The 27,768-nt window shown below is 36.8% G+C and overlaps 2 protein-coding genes across 2 annotated transcripts; both read right to left on the bottom strand.

Moving 5' to 3' along the window:
- Positions 1–859: 859 nt before the first annotated feature.
- Positions 860–18,563, bottom strand: LOC113115902 (beta-1,4-galactosyltransferase 3-like). Its single transcript, XM_026283628.1, has 7 exons — positions 18,414–18,563; positions 8,138–9,180; positions 7,278–7,513; positions 5,657–5,844; positions 5,203–5,325; positions 4,283–4,387; positions 860–4,085 (listed from the first exon to the last, which is right to left on the bottom strand). The coding sequence occupies exons 2-7, from the start codon at positions 8,394–8,396 to the stop codon at positions 3,920–3,922; spliced, it is 1,077 nt and encodes a 358-aa protein (XP_026139413.1). The 5' UTR covers positions 8,397–9,180; positions 18,414–18,563; the 3' UTR covers positions 860–3,919.
- A 2,093-nt stretch (positions 18,564–20,656) lies between these two features.
- LOC113115900 (26S proteasome regulatory subunit 6B-like) lies at positions 20,657–25,878 on the bottom strand. The gene is made up of 11 exons (XM_026283627.1): positions 25,777–25,878; positions 24,940–25,038; positions 24,640–24,826; positions 23,723–23,869; positions 23,496–23,605; positions 23,327–23,420; positions 23,011–23,178; positions 22,569–22,645; positions 21,635–21,803; positions 21,122–21,177; positions 20,657–21,025 (listed from the first exon to the last, which is right to left on the bottom strand). The coding sequence occupies exons 1-11, from the start codon at positions 25,825–25,827 to the stop codon at positions 20,912–20,914; spliced, it is 1,272 nt and encodes a 423-aa protein (XP_026139412.1). The 5' UTR covers positions 25,828–25,878; the 3' UTR covers positions 20,657–20,911.
- Positions 25,879–27,768: the final 1,890 nt, after the last annotated feature.

Raw genomic sequence — 27,768 nt, 5'->3', positions numbered from 1 at the left:
GAACACAAAAGAAAATGTTTTATAAATATTTGTGGGAGTCATGTCCATGATATGAAAGTGAATGGGGCCCAAAGACTGTCTGTGTATTGTAAAATGAAGGTAACACTTTAGATAAGGTCTCATTTGTTAATATTACCATTAAAGCAACCAAAAAAAAATAGCCTACAGTTTACATCAAAGATGTACGAGTTTGTTTCTTCATCTGAAGAGATTTGGAGAAATTTAGCAAAGTCCTCCCCATGTTATTTTAGAATTTTTTTGGACTGTCCCTAGTCCTTTGAAGTAGTTGCTCCCAAGTTGTGGAATGCTCTTCTTCTGAAACTGAGATCTATGGACTATGGATTTTTAAAAAGCTGCTGAAAAATCATTAGTTCAAACTTGCTTTTGTCTATTATGATTTATACACTCATTGCAAACATGCAATGGATTCAAGGTAAAAATGTCTTACTGGAATTGATTCATACGAAAGCACAGCTTTTCGTATTACAAGACGTTAACATTGTGTGGTTTCTTGAGGATTATTGTGATGTCTTCTTCTGCTGTTTGAGCTCTCATTTTGACGGCACCCATTTACTGCAGGGGAGCTATTGCAAGTGACAATGCTTAATCTCTTCTGATGACCAAAAACTTATTTTTGCCAAATTTAGATTTCTGGTTCAATTATTCCTTTAAGAGGGATAAATATTGTTAGTTCTTGTTGGTTATTTTACCTTACGATAAGGTTTATAGAGGTCAACCGATATAGGTTTTCTAATGGTCGACGAGACAACTCAAAAGCAAAGTAACTGTAACGGCCTTGTCACAAAAGAAAAATCAACCAGGTCCTATAAAATAAGACATCCACAAAAGACAAGAGACATGTAGTACATTAACATTTCTTTATTAAATCATCATAAGGCCGCTGAGTATTGTGCAGACTGTTCTTAAAGAGAAACAAATGCCCTGTGTTCAGAGCACAGCCCACTGAAGAACTCCAGATACGCCTGATAAGGCACATTTAGAAAGATCGGATCCATCACCCCACCTGAGTAGTGTGCAGGCTGTCATCTGTACATATCAAACTATTTCATTCATGGCTGAACAGTTTTCCAAGGACCTTCTACGATGGTGATGTGAATAGTTATCAAATATAAATTCTCAAAGTGAAGAATAAAGATCTTGAATCACCCTTTACATAACAAAATAACTCAAATCAAAAGTGTTTAGTTATTACACTCCGGTGATATTCAATGTGTGCCAACAGACTTGTGTAATGGACAGATTTAATTAACCTGACCATTAACAACCACATTAAACTTTCATAATTCAGAAAAAAAAAAGACTACTACTGTTAAGAAAAAAAAACATGCTAGTTATAAAAAAAAGAAATCATGAAGTTTTTGGTATCTCTGCCTCAATGACATCCGATGACTTCCTTCAATGACCCAAAACCATTTTCTAAATGATCCATCACAAGCTCCCAACAGCATACAAACTAGTAAAGAGGGGAGCGACACCTCCACCTTTCACATTCACACAGAGAACAGCAGCATTCGAAAAACAATGTATGATCGGTTTCTCTTAGTATCACAAATGTGTAGCCACACATGCACAGATCCGTCTGAAGCATTCATGTATCTGGTGACTGGACTGTCAGAGAGTTTGTTTCACCAAGGGACTGAAGTGTGTAGAAGACGATTAGAGGTTAAACAGGAGCATGGCATGGCAAACACAAGGTTAACATTACCCAGATGAGGCCATGATTCAGTTTAAATTTCAGCACTGATAACTTTTTCCAAATTCATGAGGAGTTTTGCATTTTTAAAATATGAAAAGTCTGAAACATACAAAAACTATTTCTTCAAACATTTTCTTTTGTCATCTGTGTCAATCAGGTGTAAGTCCAAATGTTTGAGAATCAAAAAAAAAAAATCTGACTTTACCAATAATGGGTCTCATTCATGAACAGCAAGAAAATGACCAATGTGTAAATTTTTCGTAATCATTCCAAAGTAAATGGTTGCATTGAATGGAACTTGTTTTTATGATTATTAGCACACACAGTTCTGCAAGAATGATTTTACAAATATTAACGCATTTGACTGAATGCAAGAATTTTCTTACGAATGGTTTATGAACCTTAGCGCATTAATTTAATGCAGCAATTCATATTTAGAATGATTTCGATTCATTACAGGAATATATGCAAGAATGGTTTTACAAATTTTAGCACATTCAACTGAAAGCAACAACTTACATAATAATGTTTATGGATGTTAGCACATTCAATGCAATAATGGTTTGTGAGATTTAGCGCATTTAATTTAATGCAGCACTTCACACGAGAATGGTTCACGATTGATAGAGCATTTGATTCCTTACTTCCAGTTTAAACAAGAACAAATTTACAAATACTAGAGCATTCAATTCAAATTTAACAATTTATCTAAAAGATAAATTGATAAGATAAAAGATCGTAGTTTTACGAACCTTAACGCAATCCACTGCAACAATTTTATCTAAAAGGGTTTTACGAATGTTAGCATTTAATTTAACTTCATGCAACGATTTACATAAGAATGGTTTTACAAATGTTAGCGCATTCGATTCAAAGCAAATATGTAACAATGGTTTTACGAATGTTAGAATAGTTGAATCAATGCAACAAAGTATGTAAAAATTATTTTACAGATGTTTTTAGACCATTTTATTCAATGGGACAATTTACTTAAAAATGGTTTTACGAACAATTTACGCTTGTGTTTTTATGAGGCTGAAGGTCTTTTAAAAAGGTTTCCGTTAACAAGGTTAATGTATTTTTAGGCAATCTTTTTGAATAAACAAATGTTGGACTCAAAATGGGAATATGGGACAAAGACTTCTCATGAAGCCAACTAAATGGACGCGCGCTGTTCACTAACGTGACATTCTCTCACCAAAATGAGATGTAGCTACATTCAACAAAACTATTGCTAATCCAAAGCAAACCACACATAACCAGCCAATCATAAAAAAAAAAAATAAACAAAAAGAAAAATCATGCAGATAAAATACAATGTGTTGAGTAATTCATGAAAATGAGAGGCAGCATGTTGATTATAAAAGCCATCCTTAATACTAAGACAACCAACGACAATTCGGGAATATAAAGAAAAAAATAATAATAAACACCTGAAAAAATGAGAACATCTGTATATGTAAAGTGGTTATTACTACCAAAGTGGTCGGTTCTGACTGAAATCCTCGAAAATGGAAGATATATAAAATATTAATCCACCTACCTGTATAACAATACAGTACACACAGTACATCAAAAGTACTAATTTACCGAACAGGAAATGCACCAGACTCACAGAGTAGTGCAGCAACCAATGTTGCTTATGTAGAACATCGGCCTGCTTCACTGTTTCCATCACGTGGCAGAAAACGAATTTTACCCCTCCCTAAGACTCGGCCTCACCCAGTGCAACACGTCAAACACTGGCGGCCGAAGCTATGCTTCAGTCATCATGAAAGAAATGTAAGGAGAGAGTGCAGCTTGATTCTAAGGCAACATAGGTTTTTAAATGGATAGACGAAGAGTCGGTCTGTCAGGAAGCACATCCTTCCAGCAGAGTGGCCCATCAGAGAGTCTGCAAAGCGGTCAGTGTGTGGACCAGCTGATGAAGTTTCTGCAGCATCATGACTGATAAAGTGAACCAGTGAGCACAGGATCAAAATGTCTAACTTTGGACAAAAAGCGAGGGAGAAAGGACGGAGAATCATGGGACCACTAGATGGCACCACTGTTACAGAGGAAACCGAAGGTGTGTGGTGCAGTAAGGGCATGATGTCCCTTGAATTCACTGGCCATGTGCATGTGGGTGAAGTGGTCTGCAGGCAGTGCGGCATTGACGTTAAGACTTGTGCCTCTGGGATTCACAAGAATGCTAGGAGTCAGCTATGAAGCAGGCTTTTTTTTGGTTGGGTGCAGGCCTGCCTCGGTGCCAATGTTGACAGTGATGTTGGTGTAAAGTGGCTGGTAATCCCGGGACATGATCTCATACTCCACTGTATTCATGCCGTCTTCTTTCCATGTATGCCGAGTCTTTGCCAACATGTTAAACCTGGATGAGAGGAAACAGCTTGAACGGAGGAAGTACTAGGAGATGATGTCATCATATTAAAGAAAAAAAAGTCCTATTTAATATTTAAGGAAATTGGGAATTTTTCATTTGGACAAAAGGTTTCTAAATGCAGATTTTGCAACAGAAAGCCGCTTGGTTTGAAAGCGATTTATCAGATGGTGGTAAGGCGATTGTACCTTTTGGGATTCACTTCATTGCCTTTGTCATGCTTGTGTTTGATCATCTTATATCGGCCCACTTTTAGAGACGGACGACTGATCAGCATTCCTCCGAGTGAGACCCTGAGAAGATGAAGAAAGTTAGAGGAAATCTGATAAACTGGTTCCAATTTCCAATGAATGAGTGTGAATTGATTTCTTTTAGACACACCTTACAGGAAGCTGCATTGCAATTTTAAAGAATATTTAGAATTTACTGAATTTTATACAACAAAATTTAACGCGTGTATTCTGGGAAATTCTGGGGCGTTTTTTCACTCTGGTCCACAAAAGTTTGTTGAGTAAATATGATCAAATGCACTACCAAAAAGAATATATATATATTTTTTTTTTATTAATACTTTTATTTAGCAATAAAGACTTAAGATAAAAAAAAGAGCTTTGCAGATTTGTACACTTTCAAAGTAAATGTAAGCTAAATTCAAATCCTATTAGTGCCATTTAAAACAAATCCAAAGAACTTTGTCATCATTTCAAGTCTGTTTTTGACAAACTTTGCTTTCCAAGTTAAATATACATTTACTAACATTTTTAAGGATTTCAATTAATTTTATTTGGACAGATTAACTACATATTACATTTCATAGATTTCACACATATTCGATCCTTTGCATGGGGCCAAGCTTGTGAGCCATGACTCAACTACACAATCCACCTCTATAAAGCAGATGGTAACACACTGTCAGATGTGGACTCTAGCTTTGAACTAGAGAAGCTGGAAAAGACAGGTTTTTCATGGCCAGCTGCGACACAAAGACAGATCTCCTCCCACACAGACCCCTCCATTAACACACACACACACACACACACACAGATCATTATGCATACACTCAATCCCTCCAAATCAAATAAACCCAAGATCCCTTGTGCTCACTCACCGGACACCAATGTCATCGTCCTCACCACCCCAGCCCCAGTAATTGTTTGGGAAACCGTTCATCTTGAGGTACTGAACAGGGGTCAGAGCCGACACTCCTCCAAAATACATTTTATAAGGCAACCTGAGTGATAACCAGAAGGAGAAATGCACAACAACAACATAAAACGTCAAGCTTACTATAAGCATTTTATTGTTACACAAGTTTGTTTTTATTGATTTCACCTTTTTGTTGTAAAAAAAAAAAATCTTTCTCATGCCATCATTAATCCATTAAAATACAATTTAAATTTTTGTGTACACAAAATGTAGCTAACAAATTTTTATTACGCAAGTAAATGGATTGTAAATTGTTCTGATAGTAAATCATGTATATTTGCATAATGTGTGTTCAGCTGTGAAATGCAGGCATGAAGTCAAATCAAATGCAGCTAGAGAGTGTGAAGAACACTGACTTGTAGCCAAATTTGTCCATGGCAATGGCAGCGTGCTTGGGATGAGTGTCACAGACATAGGTGTTGCGGTCGTCCTCTGGAATGAGGTCCACGTCATGAAAGAAGAGGCAGTCCCAGTCCTCGTCCCTCATGGCTTCACGAAATCCCACGTTCATCAGCTTTGCTCGGTTGAAGGTGTAATTACCAGCCTACACACACAGACCGCTATTGTTATTGAACAATTCATAATGGTAAGAAGTGAGCATGCTGATTTAAGCTATTATTTAGTGTCTGTAAAAAAAAAAAAAAATGAGTCCATATAAATCCAGTTACACAAATACTGAAGAAACAAAGCATAAAAACGCAGCCGGGCAGCCTGTATATACATTTACACTCATAAAAATGTGCTGAATCTATAATATTCAGGATTTTCAGATTAATAAGGATTACAGTCTAATCCATGGCCTATTGACGAGAAGTGGGAATATCAGGAACATAAGCAAGAAGATGATTTTCTTTTCATGGTTATACATGGTTTTGTAAAAAAGCATTTATGTGGAAAATGGTTAAAAATGCAAAACTTTTTTAAAGCATTATTGACATTCCATTGTAGTTTTTGTCAATATTTTTATTTTTTATTTTGATATTTTAGATAATTTAGTTGTTATTATTATTTTTTTTTTAGTTTAACATATTTATTGTACTCTTAATTGTACACTTAAGTTATTTTAGTAAATCAAATTAAACTGAATGAAAAAAAAAAAAAAACGTTTTATATGTTTTACACAGTCTAGGTAACTTTACTTTTTATCTTTTTAATGAATCCTTGCTGGATAACAGTATAATCATGTTTAATAATTGTTATTGAATAAATAAAAAAGCATAAAAACTATAACCAAATAAAAGTAGGATTTCAATCTCGCAGAGTTTAACAATTTGGCAAAAACAATGCAACTTAAAACTGCTGTACATCTATAATCCTACATAAAACTGTATTAACCCAGGAAACCAACAATGCTAAAACCAGACAATATAGCCCAGGAAAACAGGTCTGAATCTGGCACACTGTTGTATTATGATCATTTTTCTTCACTAAAATGAGAGACCAGCTGGAGGGGAGAGCAAAGTATGACCAGCGATTGACCCGTCAGAGCGAGGTTTGCATCTAGATCGACAGCTATAACAGGATAAAGTGATTAGAACTGGCTCTGACAGGAAACAGTAGGAGGCACAGTTTAGTTGTACTGTAACAGAGCTGCATATTTAATATGTAACCAAGCAACTAATACATCTTTGTACAACATGAAACTGTGAGAGCACGGTCTAAAATTAACACTCACACTGCCAATTGAGAATAAAACTTGCTTTAGCAACCAAATAAAATAGACATGTTATGATTAATAATGATTAATCTAGGTTTTAATATAAAAATGATAGTCTGACCTTTATTGATGCGAGCGAATCAAATGACAAAAATTCAAACCTTCTATGAAAAACATGTGACCCACTATCATTTCACAGAGAGACCGAAAATACAATTCCTTGACCAGCGAGAAATATTTATAAAATGTACATATTTTTAATTTCAAGTGATTTCTGAATCCACAAATGAAATCATATTAATAACAGGCTGTAGACGCACCTGGTGAATGATATAGATGCCATAGTTGAGCTGCTGACGCTGTAGGAAGGGATGCAGATAGTAGAGGAGGAACTTTAGGTGGTGCTCTCGATTTCTGTGGGGAATGATAATTGCAGTCCGATGGCGAGCCTCACAGTTTGGCGGCCTGTAGCGACCCCCACGGACAACAAGTGGATTCTTCCGCTCCACCTCAGCAAGCGTAAGCCCAGAGGGGAAAGTGACATGAATTGGTCCACCTGAATATAAGAACAGAGTGTGAATGGGAATATTTGCTGCATGAGGTTGAAGCATTTGACTTTCATTTAGAAAGGCCTAAAAAATCTCAAAAGAGGAGACATTATATGTGATTCTCACTTACTAAGCTAACGGACTGCAAAGAGGTTTTCCTAGTGCTAGCATGACTGGACTGTATATTTTTGCAGAAACTATTATGGTTTGTAGAAGAAAGTCTTTATAGTCTCTCATTTCGGTATATCATCTTATTATCTTCCTAATACAGTAATGTATTAGTTATCCATGACTCCCCCCAGATTTGACATGCTAAACATTTCTAGTATTTTTTGTGAGTGAGGGGAAGAACCCAGGGAATTGGAAGTCATAAAATGTAAATAATAATAATAATAATTATTATTATTATTATTATTTTATATATATATATATATATATATATATATATATATATAAAACACAAACTTACATAAATATATACAAGTGTGTGTAGGTAAATATATAAACTTTTTCTTAAAAGAAAAAAACTCCCAGGTACTTTTTGTAATGGTTAACATACTGATATAATATTCCCAATAGTGAGAGAGATCAGAGATTTGATAACACACTTCTGAGCAAGCTATCAAACTCACCAATCAAAGGAGACTGCTTGGGGCAGTAGGGCATGTCCTCTTTATTAAGGGCAGGGCCCAAAAGGGAGAGGTTAGCATAAACATCCGTATGGTTGTGTCCACCGATTGTGTGTCCCGATGTAGAATCTGTCTTACGGAAAATCCGGAAAAAATATGACACTCTTTTCTGGTAGCCCTCTCTAGAGAGAAGAGCCATGACCACTAACTGGACGCCCAAGAACATGATTATGTAGCGCCATTTGGACTGCAGCGTGTACATTGTGACGGAGCTGTGTACCACGTTTGAGAGCCAGATGAATGGTCTTGGTGTTTAGGTTTGATAAGTTTAAGCAACTGGACTCATTCCTCGTATCTCAGATACTTCAAAGTTTTACTTGCATGCTAAGAGAAGAAACAAATTAAACCGATATGGAAGGCCGGATATGTAAACAAATCAGTTGTTTCAAGGATTGGCCGATGGATCAGATATGTGTAGTAGATGTAAACCGTTTGATGAAACACAAGGCACTTCAGATATGATGGATGAAAAGGCTAAGGAGAGGTATCATTTATTCTAACAGACGTTCAGGACTGCTTCAGGTTGAATTAGATTTGCTTTGCTCAATGGCAGTCTTTCAGCCTATTAATATACAACTCCAAACGGAAACTCCCAGTGGTCCTCTGGTGTTTTCATGATTCAATGATCTACTGAGCTTCCATCAAGCTTCACCAAAGCCGTAGGATCTGGAACGATGTGTCCAATGGCTGAAAGGAAACCGGTTTTATTCCCAGAAGGTTCTCAACAGCAAAAGTCCTCTAAAAGTCTCATGGCCACTACAAAGTAAAGAGTGGTAGCCACAGAAGTCTAAGGTATTGTTTTGTAGTGTGTTGGTGTGAGATAGTGTGTATGGATATGCTTCTTGGATATGTAGGAGGGGAAAACAAAGAGGAGGGGGGAGGGATAATATCCAACACCCCCAGCTATTGTCTCATTCTGTCCTCGTTCAGGGGGAGGGTCTGACACCCCGTCCAACGCCAGCTGGTCCAATGACAGGAGTCAGTGTCTGAAAACAAAGGAGGAGACGTGAGGAGTGACCCAGAACAGAGGCTTTGCAATAGGTTTAGTTTGTTTTTTTCTTCCCGTATTCCATACCAATATACATACATACATATACATATACATATACATATATATACACACACACACACACACACACAGAAAAGTATGTTTCACAGTTTCCACAAAAATATCAAGCAGCATAATGGTTTTAACATTGATAATTTTAAATAAATAAAGTTCTTATTATAAAATAAAATAAAAAAAAACTTTCATTTGCCAGTGGCAAACTCTACCAGCTTGTGTCACTCCCCCCTCCATTCCTCCAAAATGTGTTTAGATGAATAAAGCCTGCACTTGGTTCCAACATGGCTGACTTCCCAGGCACAGGCCTTGTCCAAGTGGAAGAAGGCGAACACTCTCAGCAGGAAGGCAACTCTGTAAGATCGGTCCTAAAAGCCACATCGCCCCTGCTGGGAATTCTGTCCCACCACCACGAGGATCACTCGCTAGAAAAAGAGACCTGGGGCTTCAAACAAGCTTCATTTAATCTGCCTGACAGTCTGGTGTATCTGTGCTTACAAATCAATTACAGCTCATTAAAACTACCACTCACAGGCCAATAATCCTAATCTGGGAATAGCGCAGGGATTGGTGGATTGGCATGAACAGAAGATGAGGCGATGTGTGAGGAGAAGCGTCATATCTTACTAATCTCATTTTCAGGCGATCATTCTCACAAATCACAGAGAAGAGGCCAAAGAGAGAGGAGTCAAGGGAAAGGCTGGAGGAGATGCTGTAAATGACATCTTTCCACTGTTCTTAGATGACGTCAGAGAGCATGAGGTTTGGCTTTGTGCTGACTAACATGAACATTCTGTCTCAACCCATTAGGATGGATTTTAAAAGTTATTTTTTCCTCTACTTTCTACTTAACATCTATGCACTGCATGTGCAAAATTTTGATTACCACAGATAATCACTTCTAAAAATGGATCAGCATGGTCAAATATTTTTGACCGTCAGCACAACAAACTATCCAAGAGTTTTTCAAATTTGTTCTTTGCAAAAGAGAAGTTACATCTTGGTGTGTCTCTAAAGCCCCTTTTACACTGCACGTTGGACCTGGAAAATTTCTGGAACATTGCCAAATTGCCTTTATTGTGAACACAAACACGTCCCGGGATTGATTCCGGGATCGATCGCGGGTTGGGGACATAGTAACATTGCCGGGTTCAGTCCCGGAACGAGTGTGAACAAAAGCCAGAACAAAAGCCGCGTTATAGTGATGACGTTATCTTGCGACTCTTTTACCAGGTGCTTTCTCTTTATGGGTTGTTTGTGAACGCTGTGACGAGTGGAGCGGGGCCGAGAGACGTGGGAACAGGAGCGAGGCCAGTGGAGTGATTGGAAATGAGCGACACCTGCTCGACCCACCGGTCTCGAGTCCCACGGAGGAGATGGAGGGATATAAAACAGGAGCGACGACAGTGACGGACGAGAGAGGACCAGGCCTGGGTTTTAGTTGTGTTTGGTTTTTATTTGTGTGCGTCAGTCGTCCGTGAGGGGCTGATGCGCAGTTTTGTCTTTATTTTGTAATTAAAGTTTATATTTGATTGTCCGCCGGTTCCCGCCTCCTTCTTCCCGTGATCATGGAGTTTCACCATATTTGTACTCAACTCAAATCTGATTATCTCGGTTACACTAATCATCAAAAAAAAATATAGAAAAATCTATTTTAGAGGCCTTTAAAAAGCCTTCTGGCTAGAGACACTAATGCAAAGTCAAGCGTAGCAGGTCTGTGGCCACTGAACTGGAACAAAGTAGTCTTACTAGGCCACATGAAGACAAGAGGAAGCAACCAATATTCAGATAGGACAGAGATGGAATGAGAATATTGTGTCCTTTCTTGCCTTGCCAGTGGACATGTCAACCCCAACCCACCCCCCCCTGCACTCTGCATTCAAAGAGACAGCACTGGCATGACGGTCTTCTTCCTTTCACTCTCCTTCCTCACATGGCAGCAAGCGTGCATCTTTATGCATAGGGCAACAACTGGCACAATATATTGTGCCTGAGGCCTTATTTTTGTGTGTATACACTACATAGCTCACTGGCAAACAGAGAAGAATAGAACATAAATGGGTAAATATAAAGTACATTAACATAAATAAATATACAGAGAGATCTTTCCTGCTGCGAAGGCCGTGGTGACTCGTGTGGCTTTGCTCAGCAGTGCAGCAGAGAGAGATGTGAAAAACTGCATGACACTTACATGAGGAACCAACAGTCTGGCTTAACTGAATAATGAGATTGCATCTGCGCTAGCATCTAATGTCTCTGTGGAGAGTGGAAAACTGTGTCAGACTGTCCTTAACTAAAGGACAGAAGAGAGGCTGGGCAAGTCTACTTCACTCAAATATATTTTAGATTGTTAAACAAGATGATTATTTGTGTAACATTCGAGAAATTAGCCATGTTAAGACACTATTCAACAGGACAATGACCCTAAGCACACAGCAAGAGTGGCTTATAGACAACTCTGAATGTCCTTGAGTGGCCCAGCCACAGCCTGGGCTTGAACCCAATCAAATATTTCTGGAGAAATCTGAAAATATGCGTCTGTCCTTATCCAACATAACAGAGCTTGACAGGCGAGGAGGTGAGGAGATGAATGGCAGACAATTACCAAATGCTGGTGTGCAAATCTTGATGCATCATATCCAAACGAGTCTGTAAATGTGCTTCAGCTAAGAACTGAGTTGAATACTTATGTAATGTACTTATTTCAGTTTTTTTGTTTCTAATAAATGTATAAAGTTGTGACAGTTCTGTTTTTGCCTTGTCATTATGGTGGATGGAGTGTAGATTGCTGTAGACAAAAAATTAATAACAAGCAGTTTAACATAAGGCTGCAACATAAAAAATTTAAGGGGGGGGGGGGGTGAAATGCTATTTCATGCATACTGAGTTTTTTACACTGTTAAAGAGTTGGATTCCCATGCTAAACATGGACAAATTTCAAAAATTAAGTTGTACGTTTGAAGGAGTATTTCTGTTCCAAAAATACTCCTTCCGGTTTGTCACAAGTTCCGGAAAGTTTTTTTCGAGTATGGCTCTGTGTGACGTTAGATGGAGCGGAATTTCCTTATATGGGTCCTGAGGGCACGTCTGCCGGAAGAGCGCACGCTCCCGTATAGCACAGCACTGAGAGCACAGACATTCACTGATCAGAGCGAGAGAGTCGCGAAAAGTCACAAAAGAAGTGTGTTTTTGGTTGCCAGGGCAAGACAACCCTGCACAGATTACCAAAGAAAAAACAGCATTTCGAAGATGCTTGTTTTACAAACAAGGTCCAGTTTGACGCCGGATTTGCACATCGTTTATTTCTTAAGGATAATGCAGTCCCAACGAAAAAGGGTCACGATCGTGTGTTGGAACCGCAGGCGGTGAGTAAAACCGCTTCAAATATCTGTGTTGTTAACTTAGCTATCGGCGTGTAAGCACATCAAGTAAACAACATGCGATGTTGTCATCAAACTGCACTTTCCACATGTACAGCTTAAAAAAAAAAAAAAAAGACGACAAAGTGGAACTTAGTCATTTTCCAAAACCGCTAAGCAAATATATACAGTTTCAGTACAAACCACACAGAGACGTTGTTGCTGATGCTGCTCTTGTTAAATTTCAGCCTCTGGGTCTGATTCTGGATCATAAATATACGCTGAATCTGACTGTTAGCCATGGTTTGTTTTGGTTGGTTTTGTCCTCACGGTGTCACAGCTTCCAAACGCTATCAACGCAAAAGCCTACTGGCGCTCGTGATTCTTTAGCTCCACCCACACGTCACGCTTCCAGCCGGTTGTGTTTTTCCGGGAAAAATCGGTACAGACTATCTTTCTCTTATGAATATAATAAAACTAAAGACTTTTTGGAGTTATGAAGGATGCAGTACTACTCTATAGGTATTCAAGATTAACAGGATATTGAGTGAAAACGAGCATTTCACCCCCCCCCCCCTTTTAATAAATGAAGGGGTATGAATACTTTCGCTAATATGCTTTGTAATGGTCAATGTACCCTGCTCTCTAGATCATACAAGTACTGATCTGTACATTTTAGAACAATTTCAGTAAAGATTATGTAACAATCACAACAAGCTTATGGTTAATCGTTTATACATTTGAATGTGTTAAATATAGTCAAATTTCTTATTTTTGAGCATCTGTTAAGGAACATGCCCAGACAATTACTAAGCAATATCCTGATCTACAAGTATTAAAAGAAAGCAAGTATTATAAGAGAAAGGAAGAGTAAAAGTCGAGAGGCTTCAAACCGTTAGAATTCTTAGCCAAGTCAGCAAGACAAATAAAAAGTTGGCTGGAGCTGCAGAGCATCTGGATTCCATGTGTTATATTATGAGACCAGTAGAAGAATAAAGGAGTTTGAGAAGAGGGTTGGATTCCCTGGATCCTACAGCCTGCTGTCAATCAAATCTTAAGAGAAAACAATCCCTCGTTCTCTAGCTTCATTGTCACACAAGGTCAACAGTCAATCTATCAGCCAATTCACCGACATCTGTCCATGTACAGCAAAGCATGTCCCTCCAAAGCCTACAAGATCACTCAAATACACACCATCTGTACAGTAAGCCACAGAGCGTACAAAACCGGGCTGTCCCGAGGCTTGCAAGGCAATGCAATGACGTGGCTTCACAATGCCTAAATGGCAGAACTTTCAAACACGTTTACAAAAGGTAGACTATGTAATAGAGGATACTGTGAATGGCCATTCTGGACAGAACAACCATCTACATTGAGAGTAAAACACTTGCATATGCAACAAAATCTTCACTCTGGGCGACTAAATGATGTATAGCCAATTATATATTAGCTAATGCCTAATAAATTCTCAGATTTTCACGGTGTTTGAGTTGGAGGCTAACTATACATTTAGCACATATATTTTCACTTGCAGAACACACTGACTGAGCGCTTCAGAGTTGCACTCTCCGTCAAGCAATCTGTGCTTTTTTTTTTATCTCAATGGGAGTGCAGCGCACCTGTGTTTGACGTACCGTAAACTCTAGTGTAACAGCGCATGACTCACTGTCAATTTGGTGAGAGCAGAGAAAGCGAGACAGTCTTACATACATGCAGAATTGATGCGCTACATGTAAACAATATTCTTTGTTGTATTTTTTCTGTTAAAATAACGGAGATCATTTGAAATTCTTTTTGGGTCATTTGGGTTTTCTGGTAGTGAGCGGAACCAATCTCATTGGCCAGTGCTCACCTATTATTGTCCCTGTTTTGATTTCAGCGAATCAGTTCGACCAAACACACACAACCTGATTAATATTCATGAATACAGTAGCTAATTTATCATTAGTGCGTTTTAAATGGTTCTTATTAGTAGAATTAATATTTCATATACTATTATTATTATTATTATTATCTTCTTATGATTATTATTGTTAGTTCCCCCACCCCCTTTTTTAATTACAGAAACACTGAATGACCAACAAATCACCACCACTGGTCCTAAATTCTGTATATATTAAAAATTTGCATCTTGGTGCTTTCATCTAGGATGTCTAATGCAATATCCCACATTATTTTCATAAAAAGCACAGGCGGAAATACCGGAAAACCAAATTTACATGGAATCAGGAAGACTTCCTGATCAAATGCTAGATACAAATGTAAAAAGTAACATAAAACAAGATGTACAGTGGCACAGCTGGGCAGAAATGGATTCGCAATTTCAAATGGATTTGCAAGAGTATTTATCTAACATCTCTGCACATAACCTGAAGGGAAAGTAAATTCTAAGCGTGCTGAATCCAGACAGCCTTGATGCAACAAAAAATGGAATCTTGCTTACAACACCAGAGTTGTTTGCGTAAGCTATGGTTTCAAATGAATCAAAAAAAAAAAAAAATAATCAATATCCTCATCCGGGAGGGCATATAATAGTCAATGGCGACGCAGACAATCCTTTGTGATGCTAGAGGATTTAGTTTATGCCCGCAGCAATAGTACCAGGAATATTTCCCCTCAGCTTTATTACTCAGCCTACTAAAGCTGTTTCTAAAGTCTCACATGAAACAATCAAACAGAATTCAACAAAGCATAAAAATGAAAATAAAAAAAGTTCATTCAGTGCACACTACTATGATCACTATTTGCTTTTTATCCAAAAAACACTTGGGATGTTAAGCAAAAACACTGAATGTCAATAAGGATGAAAAATGTACAATTGTAAATTGGAGGAAAAATACCATGCATAATGCACGACTTTTAATTATACTGCCTATTGTTTGTGGCTCACATCAGGTTCAAGACATTGATGCATGCTTACAGGTCAGTCATTTCTCATTTCTAAGTCATGTCTGCTAAATGAATAAATGCAAACAAATTTAAATATGTTTTAAACAAGTCCAAAATAAACCAGGACTCTTATTTTAAAATGCCTTTTTTATATTGCCAAGATGAAATATGCACTCTTACAACCATCTACAAAATAATATAATATAAACACCATTAAGTAAACATTGTCTAAATTCATTAACAGTATACTGTAGATCATTTGAAATAAATGCATGACATTCATTGATTGTGAACTGCTTAGAAACCAAAAGTTCCACAGGGAACTTGCAACTGACGTGTTCTTTGTACAGCACTCATATACTGTAGTGATTCCAGTCTTTAAATGATAATGAAGACATTTGGTACACCATTTAAGACCTTAAATTCCATTAAAACTTAATTGAAATTTAATGAAACTTTTACATAAGGGACTTTATTGGCATAAATGCTCCTATATACTTTTTATAGTTTGCAAACATCTACTTTTACTGACAAATCATGCGAGCGAAATGCTCACACTGTCAAGCCCTGGGCCTGTGAAGACTAAATGTTGGACACCACCTTGATACAAAACATTCCGATGAGTTAGTAAACCTGGATCTCATAATCCAGTGATTGAACAGGCATCAGATTCAGAGCATAGCTTCCATACTATGGTGACAGCAAGTACACAAAGCCAAACTCTTCTGGGGCTAACTAGTTGGAAAAATGCATCTAGTTGGTTAATTCCCTTGTTACATAAGAACCGCAACTGACAGATGCCAAATATTAGGAAACAAAGTCAGGAACATATTAAGTTCTTCAGAAAAGAATCTCCAATGTTTTTCAAACCCTAAAACCCGTACCATTTCCCAAAGTTAGAATGTTATAATACCAGCAAACATTTTGCATTATATTCTACTACAGTGCCACCGTACAGAGCAGAAATTATCCATTAACTCCCAACGGATATAATTTCTTTGACCTTGATGGTTTAAAATGAGACTGCGGACATAAAACCACATTTTCACTGACCCATTTTGCATTTCGCTGTTCCTATATGCCACAAAGCTACAGGGAGAGCAAAACCCATAGAGCGAGCAGGACAACCTGCTGCTTGGATCTGTAACCAAGACATAAGATCCCAGGGGACTAAAAACTTCAACACATAACAATAAAAAAAGAGTCTCTCACAGGAAAACAAAGCACAGCAATTTATTATCAGGACTAGATAGAAACACTCCCTTATCTAAATGCATTTAGAACTAACCTGAATGATGACTAAGTAAATTATTTTCCAAATGACCAAATCACACAGGGTTTAAAAAAATATTTCTGGTCCTTAAGCAGTTTATAAATCACCAACAAAGGATGACAAAAAATCAAGGTTTCTTAAGCCTCCTTATCACACTATAAATTACATCAACTTCAAAGGAAATTCAAAATGCTTCAAAGAATGCTCTTACTTCATAACGCCTTTCAAGAAGTGTTTAAATAGCCAAATTCGATCCATCCACTAAGAAATTTACCTAAACCGTTGACCAAAATACAATGAATTTGCATGGCAAAAGATGAAAATAGAATGGCCCAGAACACAGATGCTTGACACACAAACAGATATTATACAGTAGGGAATTGCCGGTATCAATTTTTCCTGTTGCGATTAATTGCTAATGCTTTTATCTCAGTATAAAGTATTATTACGATATTGGTAATAACATAGCCAGTTCAAAAATACGAAGCAAGAATTTTACAAAACAACATTAGTTATTTACTATAAAAAACACAGCAATAATTCAATAAACACTGATATTTATATCTTGTTCAGTTAAAATAGACAATAAATCAAAAGCCGCAAATAAACTGACACAAAAGATGTAAATATATAAGCATGTAGTACAGGTACAGGTTTATTCATAACATGAACAAATGAATGTAATTTTTATATTTATAAATTTTTCTTAATTGTTTTATTTTTGCTGTTCTTTACGTTTTGTTGTGTCGGGCCAATCAATAAATGCCTTAATTTGGTGGTTTTATAAAGAATAACACCCAACAAACGACTAATGTATTCATAGTAGGTAAAGTAACTTATTTAATGTACTGGGCAACATTTTACAAAAAGATCCCATTAGTTAATGCATTAACTAACAATAAGCAGTGCATGTGCTACAGTATTTATGAATATATAATAACATTAGTTTATCAAACTAGAACTATTCATTGGTAGTTTATTTTAGCTCAGGTCCATTAAATTATTAAGATTAGTAAATACTTTAAAATCATTTTCATTGTTAGTTCTAACATATATAGTTAACTAATGTTGACAAACGTAAATGTAAAGTCTTACTTTGTAAGATTTATGTAATCATGCAGATCTAGAGAGTCCCTATTCTAGGTAGCATTATAATCCAAAACAAAGATAAATAACATGACAATTAGTTCGAAAAACTACTTTGCATAAATAACAACAAAATAAATGTTGGCAACAATATTGTAACGAAGTCCTGCAGTGACGTCAAAAGTACAAAATAAATCATTTAAACGGCAATGAGTTAACATGCATCATCACGACAAACACAAACTGTGTCAGTGGTGCGTCGTCATAGTTGTCTTTAACAGTCACAGCTGGATATGATGACACGCTATGACCGATGATGCTCTATGTGTCAATCTAGCGCCTCGAAAAAGCAAATAATCAGTTTCCCCATAAACATGGGGTCAACTTGAGAGGAAACGATGCTGAGTCTGTAACGTTACGGTTAGCAACAGCAGGCTAGCACAACTGGGGCTCCTTACACACTCACTAACCCTCCGAAAGGTGGGGAAATTTAACTTAAAGGCCAAATGAGGGGAAAAAAAGATCATAAAATGAGACTTTAGAACTTACCTTAGGAATCTCGGACAGTTTGGTAGACTATTCCCTCAGATATTTCGTTAGTCCTGTTTATTTAAGACTTCGTCGACTCCGACGGTTGTCCTGTCGGAGTTGAAAGCGCCCAGCTTGCACAGGAAGTGATGTGCGCTCGCGCTGACGCTGCTCTGCTGTGCCCTAGTGCATTAGGGCACTTCTCTATTTTTGTGTAGCAGATACTGGGGGTTTGGGGTTAGGGTTGCAACCATCAACACGTTTCGTTTCACCCTCTACAAATTTGTTTGTAAATCTATAATAAACTTTGATTTAACTAACAATCTCCGTTTCAAATACAATCTAATACTCATTCATAAACCACGCAAAATAATGCAAAAGAGCACTCCTACTTCAATCCAATGTAATTTGCAAACATTAAATTAGAAAAAATATATATTTTAAACTTGGACGCATATAGATTTTTTTTTATTGGACACATATATATATATAGATAAAAAAATAATTAATAATATAATAGCATAATTAATTAATTATAACATTCATCCTCATGACTCCACCAAAACAACCCTTATTTTATTTTTAAGATCAGTCAAGTCAGACATGAAAACCACTTCATTTTCTCAAAATGGAGTTCGTCCTGTAAATCTTTTATGTTTTTAGACAAAACAGAATCTTCAAACTTCAGTAGTCCCCTCAGGATGATTGGTGGAAACATTTTTAAATGCCAGTAAACATTCGTCTGACAAAATGATATCAGCAAATTAATATAGAAGAGGACTTCAGAACATCACCATATAGCTGATGAACTATAGATAATCATTTATCTATACAATCATTTATAGATCATTCAATACCATTTCTGTCAGTCAAAATAAGGCATAAGGCAGAAAATGACAGCATACAATAAATAAAGCTGTTCAAACAGGACTGAGCCTAAAGGACAGTAACTCTAAATAACTGAGTGAGATCATTATTTTTAAATTGTATTTACTAAAATACACCTAAATGCCCATTTAAGCTGTTTCTTATGTGATATTAAGGAGCAGAGTTTCGTGTAGTGAGAACCTTTCACAGATCTGTCCTAAAACCATCCAGACCTGTTGAACCTGTTATCTTTCAGAAAAACCTGAATGTACAAGACAATGGAGGGTCAATTATTTTACTTGTATGCTGAGACACAAGGTAGCTATAGACGATTTTGTTCTCTTTGACTCGTTGGATGGAAATGTTGCTTGTTCGCAAATGTTTTGTGCAATATTGCAATTTGAAGCATGAGTTAAATTCGCATCTTTGGATGGAAACCCGGCTACTACTATGGACACTGATAAGTGACCTGCAGTGCACAACACTCAGCCGGTGTCGGCACATTTGATTTATCACCAAACTCCATCTTGTGGTGAAAGTCAGTAATACAAGTGGAGACTGAAATGCTTGTGAACCAAAACAAATGAAAGTTAAAGTCTTCATCGAAGAGGTTTGGTTTGTTTTGACTTAAATGTTTAATTGCATTCTCAGCAACATCAGCTGATTTATATTTATATGCAGTGCTGGGTAGTAACTATTACATAATTATTATTATTATTTTTAAATATGTACAATTATTGTATTGTTTTAGAATGATTACATGATTGCTTAGTATTTACAAAATAGCATTATGTGCAATTCATAGATCCTTCTAAATCTTTTGTTATCTTTAACATTTTCCTTTCTTAAAAAGCCTATAGCTCTCTAAATCCAGGTTGTGGAATTGTAGGCAGCTATAATTTCACAAAAAAAATTAGGGATGCAAAGCAAAAAAAAAAAAAAAAATTATTTAACTTTAAGATTTAACTGTTCATCAATCTACAATTCCATAACTTTTTATATGGAATTTTGAACTTTTTTTTTTATGTAAATGAGTGCTGAAATGTTATAATTTTCACTTCAGAAAGAATGTTGTATCCCAAACAATTATGTATTATAAACTGTATGGAAAGGTTTTATTTGTTCCTACAGAGTGAATTGAACTGACCAAGTTTTAGAAATAAAAAAGGCTTATGAATACTCTGGATCATTAAAAGGTCAAAAAGCCTCAGCCTCAACGCATTTTACATCTGTCTCACTCTTATCAACAATTACCTTTTGAAAATAAGCATCAGTACCTGCAGGCTGAAATCTGTTTAGTTGTTAAAACACAGCATCCTGTTAATTTCTTTGCAGAAACACACAGAGACTATAATCTCCCAGCATACATTAGGGTTGCTATCAAAAACATCTTTATATAGAGTCATTATGGAAAACATTTTAATGGTTTTTTGAGAAGTCATTAAACAGAATACATAAAAAGCTCACCTGATGTACATGTTTGTTTTTCCATCCATATTTGATTTAATGTGAATCTGAAACAATCCTGTATAATCAAAATCCCAGTACAAGCAGCGTAAACCCTGAAGATTTATGCCCTCAATATTACACTGTACGTACAAATAAAGACTGAAACAAACAGGGTAAAAGCTAATATCTAGTCAAGGTGTATTCTACTTGTAGAACTCGTGTTCCTGCTCATCTTTCTTGATAACAGTCTTGTAAGCCTTCTCAAAGTCCTTAGCCAGCACAATGTAACGGTTTTCACGCACAGCCAGCATACCAGCCTGTAGACAAAAAAGTAACAGGATTAATCACAACAGAAAAACATGTTTGCAGAAATTCTGATCACAAATAAATACATTCTGTCTGTTCTAACTCACCTCCTGGCAAATGGAGTTGATATCTGCACCAGAGATCTTGTCAGGCCTGGCAACATCTGCATTTGGGTTAAGGACAATTGTGCAACGTTTATTTGGTTTTGAAAGTCTGATACAACAGTCTTCTAAATCAAGAATCTGTACATAAAAAAAATGCTTTTGAAAGTGTCTTATGCTCACCAAAGCTGCAATTATTTCATACAGTGTATGAAATACTTTTACAAATAAATTATTCTTGTAATGGAATATTCTAAAATGCTGATTTGTGTTCAAGAAGCATTTGTTAAAATTCTTTTTTTTTTTTTTTTTCAAGATAAGTCTTGACTGTTACTTTTTATTCATTTAATGCATTGGTGCTGAACAGACAAAATTGTTGATGATATACTCTTTTTTTTTGTGGGAGTGTTAATACTGTTAATTCCTCAGTGATTAATGGTTTGCACTTTCCTCCTCACAATTAACTTCCAAATGAATAATTGTAATCATAATTAGAAAATTCATGTCAGGTCAGGATACAATCCTCCAGGTCAACCTCCTCTGAGAGGTTCATCTTGCTGGTGATGGTGGAGAACACCAGGCGTTTCTGTCGCCGGTCGGGAAGAGGAAACTCAATCTTACGGTCCAGTCTACCTGGGCGCAGCAAAGCTGGATCCAGTGTGTCAGCCCTGTTGGTGGCCATGATAACCTGTCATTGAAAAAAGAAACAGCTCATAAACAATAGCTGAAATGGTTTTAAAGCAGAACAGAAGTAGAAGTGCAAAAAAGTCATAAAAAAAGAAAAAGAAATAATAACCAAGGGGATCAAACATAGCAGCAACAGTGTTGAATCCTCAGTTTTTGAGTTAAGAAGTTAAAGTGCTGGCGAGTTCAAAATGCCAGTACTAAAAGAAGCATCTTGTTTATTTTTACTATTTTTCAGTCATTAAGGGATATGAAGGAAAATTGACACTGGCACCTGCACTCGAAATGGTCACATGATCCGGATTTTATCAAAGAGAATTAAAATCAAATGTTAGCCGCTGTAAGGTGGGAAGCATTTGAGGCATATTTCCAAGGTCCGATAATTTGTTTTTATAAGCTCAAAATCAAATGAACTTAAGTTGGAGTTAAATTTATTAGAAATATAAATCAAGCTTGCAGAGGAAAAGGCTCATTAAGACACTACATCATAAACTTCTTAAACGTAGGGTTCAATACTATTCCCTCTCCATATGAAAAGCTGAAAAAAAATAATATATTTGCACAGACAATGTTAAATACCTCTCACTCTGCTGATTGATATGTGAATGTATGTTGTGCTTTTGTATTTGAAAATATGTGGTTATGTCTGTCTTAGCCATTGTATAATAACCCTTTTCCCATTGTAATTGAATTTTTGCATGGGGGGTTATTTTCTCTAAATATTTTCATGTTTTTTTCCATGTCTTTTTTACAAAAAAAAAATTCTAACCTTGACGTTCACATTCTGGTCAAATCCATCCATTTGATTGAGCAGCTCAAGCAGGATTCTTTGCACTTCTCTATCAGCTACAAACAGAAAACAGATGAAAAATGAGCAAACAAAACTCATTTAAACAAAAATGGTCTCCTTCAGAACTTCATGAAATGAAGCACGATGACTTTTTGTTTTGTTTTTTGTGCAATATGTAAACAACCTTTCAAAGGTTTGGAATCAGTAATTTAATGTTTTTGTAAGAAGTCTCATACTCAACAAGGCAGCCTTATTTGATCAACCAGTGATATTGTGAAATATTATTAAAGCTTAAAATAATTTTTCATTTAAAATGTAATTTATTCCTTAAATTGAAAAGCCAAATTTTCAGTCCAGTCTTTAGTGTTAAAAGACCCCTCAGATATCACACACACACACACACACACACAGGGATGCATACCTCCAGTCTGTGCATCAAAACGCTTGGTAGCAATTGCATCAATCTCATCGATAAAGATAATGGCCGGGGCATTCTCTTTGGCCAGTCGAAAGACATCTCGCACCATGCGTGGACCCTCTCCGAGATACTTCTGCACAAACTCAGATCCCACCACACGAATAAAGGCAGCTGTAGAACATTAAATCACAATTAGAAAAGTTGCAATATGTGCTTCTGATCTAGTCATTTATTTCCATTTGTGTTCAGAAATTAGCTTTAAAGCTCAATAATAAATCAAATTTGGGCATGATGGCTGAAAGGCCTCTATAAGCCATACCTGTGGTATGATGAGCCACAGCTTTTGCCAGCATAGTCTTTCCACAGCCAGGCGGGCCATACATGAGCACTCCTCTGGGTGGGTCAATACCAATCTGAGAACAAAAGCAGAATGTGAGTGGACAACCAAGACTGCTACACACCACAGGCATTTGCATGCACACACTCACCTGTTTATAGAGCTCAAAATGTGTGAGGGGCAGCTCCACAGCCTCCCTCACTTCTTGTTTCTGGATGTCCATTCCTCCGATGTCCGCGTACATCACATCTGGCTTCTGATCTGGGGTCAAATATAGAGGAAACACATTAAAAGTGACAGCAATAAAGCTGGTGCAAGAGTCTTTTTTTAGGATTAAGGCGCAATCTAGATCCCTAATGCAGGATAAACAAAGAATACCTGAAGTGAGCATCGTGATGCTGCTGTCAGCTTCAGGAGGCAGAACGTCCACCAGAGCATTGCTGTGCTTGTGCAGAGCAACAGAAGCATTAGGCTTCAGCAGCTCTCTGTCAATTGTGCTCAAAATCCGAACATAGTAATTGGAGCCTGAAGGAATCAAAAGCACACAGCATTATTGACATTGTAGTTTTAAGTAATAAACATTTACAAATTTCAAATGCACATTTAAGCTTCGGGCATGATTTTATCCAAAGAAACTTACAGTGCGTGCAAAAAGTATACATTTAAATCTACATGTTATATTTAAAATTTGAATAGATTGATAATTCTGTAAACATAAATCAGTTAACAAGAAAAAATCCAATCCAAAAATCTACTTAATTCAAAGGGAAAACAAGTTTTTACACCTCACTGACATATAATTTCTGGTTATAAGCATAGACATAATTTTGTTCAATCTTCGACGTTCACTTCACTCCCCCCACCTACAATTCCTGTCTGCCCAAGATTCTAACTCACAACCTTTGGATTACGAGTCTGAATCTCTAACCATTAGGCCATGACTCCCCCAAGTCATTTAATGAAGCCATGCCATTATATGCAACATTTAATGGCATGGCTTCATGAATGTGAGAATTTCTGCTCAGATTTACAGTCTGTCTAGAGCAGGGGTGGGGAACGTTGATCCTGGAGAGCCTGTGTCCCTGCAGAGTTTAGCTCCAACCCTAATTAAACACACCTGAACAAGCTAATCAAGGTCTTCAGGATACAGGTAGGTTTTTCTTTTTCAGGGTTGGAGCTAAACTCTGCAGGGACACAGGCCCTCCAGGATCAACGTTCCCCACCCCTGGTCTAGAGCTTAATTTAAGAAAAGGTGAATTAAGACCCGCTGAAACCCTACTGATCAGACCTCTTACCTGTGGTTGAGCCCACAATAGCAGTATTCTGGTCGACTGCTTCCAGGAACTGCCCAATAACCAGAGGGATGCTCTGTATCCTCTTCACCTCCTCTTGGGCATGAAGAAACTCCTTTTTCAGATTCTTCTGTTCATCTTTAATGTACTCCTCCTGCACCTCCAGAAACTCCAGCTCCTGCTGCAACTTCTGCAGTGTGGAAGTGATTACGTGTCAGTGTGGTAGAGTCAATATTCAGTGCTCAATACTGTGATAAACTGGCAAGATGATAAATAAAAATAGAAAAAAACAAACATACAAACCTTATATTTACTGTAAAGGTCCGCCAGATCTTCAGGTTCAGGAGCCAAGAAAGACAAGCCGGTCTGAGGCCTTAAATTTAGCAGGGTCGGAATATCCTCCTGAAAAGAAAAAAAGATCACAAATATGTAGATGCAAGACCATATTTATTGAACGCACATTAACTCTAGCCATGCCAAGAACGTCATAATAAAACTAATATTATTAAAATACACGATCTTCATTAATTATAATTACAAATATATATTTACACATTCAGATTTGAACTACAGTTCTATAAAGCTACTTAACTTCTGTAATATATATATATATATATATATATATATATATATATATATATATATATATACACACATGTATATATATATATATATATATATATATATATATATATATATATATATAAAAAAGAAAAAAAATACCTAGAGACAAATGTTATTTAAACAAAAGACATGGTAAACCGAATGCTACATGGCTAAGCGATAGCATAACTGATTAATGTTGTGAATATGTTTAGAAATTTGCCCCAAAAGGTCATATACAATTCTAATATGATTAATAATGAAGTTTTAAACTCTACATCTTCGCAATGATCGCTACTCGTCCGTTATTTTCGTACACATGCTAACGTTAACCGCTGTCAGAGAATGGCATGACCGAGCATTTGCAGCGAGATGAATGAACCGGCATCTTTTCACTGATTATTGTAAGATTTAGACTAGTGTTCTTGCACTATATATGTTTGGCTTTTATAGACTATAACTTTTTAAAGATAATAACGATGTGTACGCCACCCCTCTGTTTGTAAAACATTTAAAATTCACAACTTAACGCCTCACCTGAGGTCTCTCAACCAGAACTCCGCCGTCCTCCATGTTTGCTTGTAGCATATGACGTCACGACGCAGAATACCACCGGGTCCTAAAGTCCACTTTTACATCTCCTTAATTTTAAACAGTTCAAGTAATAACAAATAAATGTTGCCTTTGTTAATTGGGTCAATATATAGCCTGTGTTTTGACCTAAATACATATTTTCTTCTGGTTGAAAAGGCAATGAAATATATCAATTTAAGGAACAGATGTTTTTGATTGTTTTATTGCATTTATGGTTAAATCACCTACTGTAACTGACATCAGATTCTATTAGAACTTGTAATATTTTATACAAACAATATCAGAACACAGATGTAGTAATGGTTTTATTTAACTGTTTATTTGTATAAAAATAGCATCTTTTCATGTCACAGTTGTAACTTTGGAAGACAGACATGGCAAAACAACAACAAAAAAAGACGTTAAGTTAAACTCCTCCTAATACCCTCTTAATAAATAAGTGTAAACACAACTTGTATACTGTATAACTCATGTGTCGTATTCAATCTCTTGCCTTTTGATACAGAATATTATTTAGATTTACCATGGTTATAGAATGTGTAATGGCAATATGCAATTCTCAATGCACAAACAATATTTCAATGTATGAAAAAGGAACATTCACTCGATGCACAAAGAGCTTTTTTGATGTACAATTTTTTTAAATATTTTTTTCTATCTTTTTCCATCATCTTGTCTTTGTGTGTGGATGCTTTATAAATTCAAAGGCAAAGTCTGAGTTGTAAAAAGGGTTCAAGCAGTGATGTCTAGTATCTTGTCAAACCTTTTGGTGGCTGAGCCCTCTTCTTCATCTCCTCATCTTCAAAGCATACCCTGAAAATATGTGAGATTTCTTGCCACCACAACACAATCTTTTCTGCGGGTCAGCAAGAGCATTCACAGGAACACGGCTTGGTTCCAGAACAGGTATTTTCATGGACACATCAACACGATGTCCAAACAGAGACGTACGTTTGTCCACCCTCACTGGTCGACTTGGAAAACTGGGCAGCAGGGGTAAGGAGAGGGGAGCTCTATTTTTCAAATCAGTCTCACATAATGGTTCACAGATGTTTCTCGTTGCCATGACCATTAAATGGTTAGCAGGTCTGGACCCTCGGAAGACCACCGGAGGTCTTTTTCCTGAAACCGATGTCTTCTTTTCAGCTTCTGAAAAGAAGAAATGTCCACTGGACTTGCTCTGTCCAGCAAGAGGTTTGACAGGACAGTGGGTTTGTTCAAGAACAGGCTTGTTTGTGGACTCAGCAACATGGCGTATATGTAGAAACGCATGTTTGTCCACCCTCACAAAACTGGGAAATGAGGATAAGGAAAAGTGATCATTAGATTTCAGATTAGACATGCGTGAAGATTCTGTGACATTGCTCTCTGCCACATCAATTAAATAGGTAGGAGGTCTTGGCCCGCGACGTCCTGGAAGACTTTCACCTGACCGAAGACTTTCACCTGACCATGTCTTCTTTTGTCCAGTCTCAGGCAAAAAAGGAGGTGCAGAAGATCTGCTAAAAATCTGTTTGCCTACTAGGCATGGCAGGGCCTGGCTCTTGAGAGTATTTCTCACTCTGTACATTTTGAAATGTTGGAGTGAAGATTATATCAACAACAACAACAAAACCAGCTTGAACGAGTAATAAGTAAGCAGGAATTACAACAGTCGGATACCAAGTGAAGCTCTTTTTACCAGGATTCCTAGTAACGTGTAATGCTATTATGATGTCATCGTCAGAATAGAATGTCGATCCGTTGAGTTCTTTATATTTGCTGCTACAGATCTACAGATCAGTTCACATAAACGAAATGTTTTTTACTCTATATCTGCAGTGTAGAAATTAAGAAATTAAAGACAAGACATTTTAATGCTCTTTTACGGTGTAATTCATCTATAACTTTGGCTCACCTCATAAATGAATATGTGGTTCCCCCTAGAGGTGAGAA

This window comes from Carassius auratus, chromosome 16 (genome assembly GCF_003368295.1).
Source record: "Carassius auratus strain Wakin chromosome 16, ASM336829v1, whole genome shotgun sequence".
NCBI lineage: Eukaryota > Metazoa > Chordata > Actinopteri > Cypriniformes > Cyprinidae > Carassius > Carassius auratus.
Note: the sequence above shows the minus strand (reverse complement) of the source record. Positions and strands in the feature narration are given on the sequence as shown.

Coding starts and splice junctions, on each gene's coding strand:
- LOC113115902 (XM_026283628.1), bottom strand. CDS start 8,396: ATGTACACGCTGCAGTCCAAATGGCGCTACATAATCATGTTCTTGGGC. Junction 7,514..8,137: donor CAAGCAGTCTCCTTTGATTG/GTGAGTTTGATA, acceptor TCTTATATTCAG/GTGGACCAATTCATGTCACT. Junction 4,388..5,202: donor GACGATGACATTGGTGTCCG/GTGAGTGAGCAC, acceptor TCATCTTCTCAG/GGTCTCACTCGGAGGAATGC.
- LOC113115900 (XM_026283627.1), bottom strand. CDS start 25,827: ATGCTACAAGCAAACATGGAGGACGGCGGAGTTCTGGTTGAGAGACCT. Junction 23,606..23,722: donor CATCACGATGCTCACTTCAG/GTATTCTTTGTT, acceptor ATTTGACCCCAG/ATCAGAAGCCAGATGTGATG. Junction 22,646..23,010: donor TTTTGATGCACAGACTGGAG/GTATGCATCCCT, acceptor TTCTGTTTGTAG/CTGATAGAGAAGTGCAAAGA.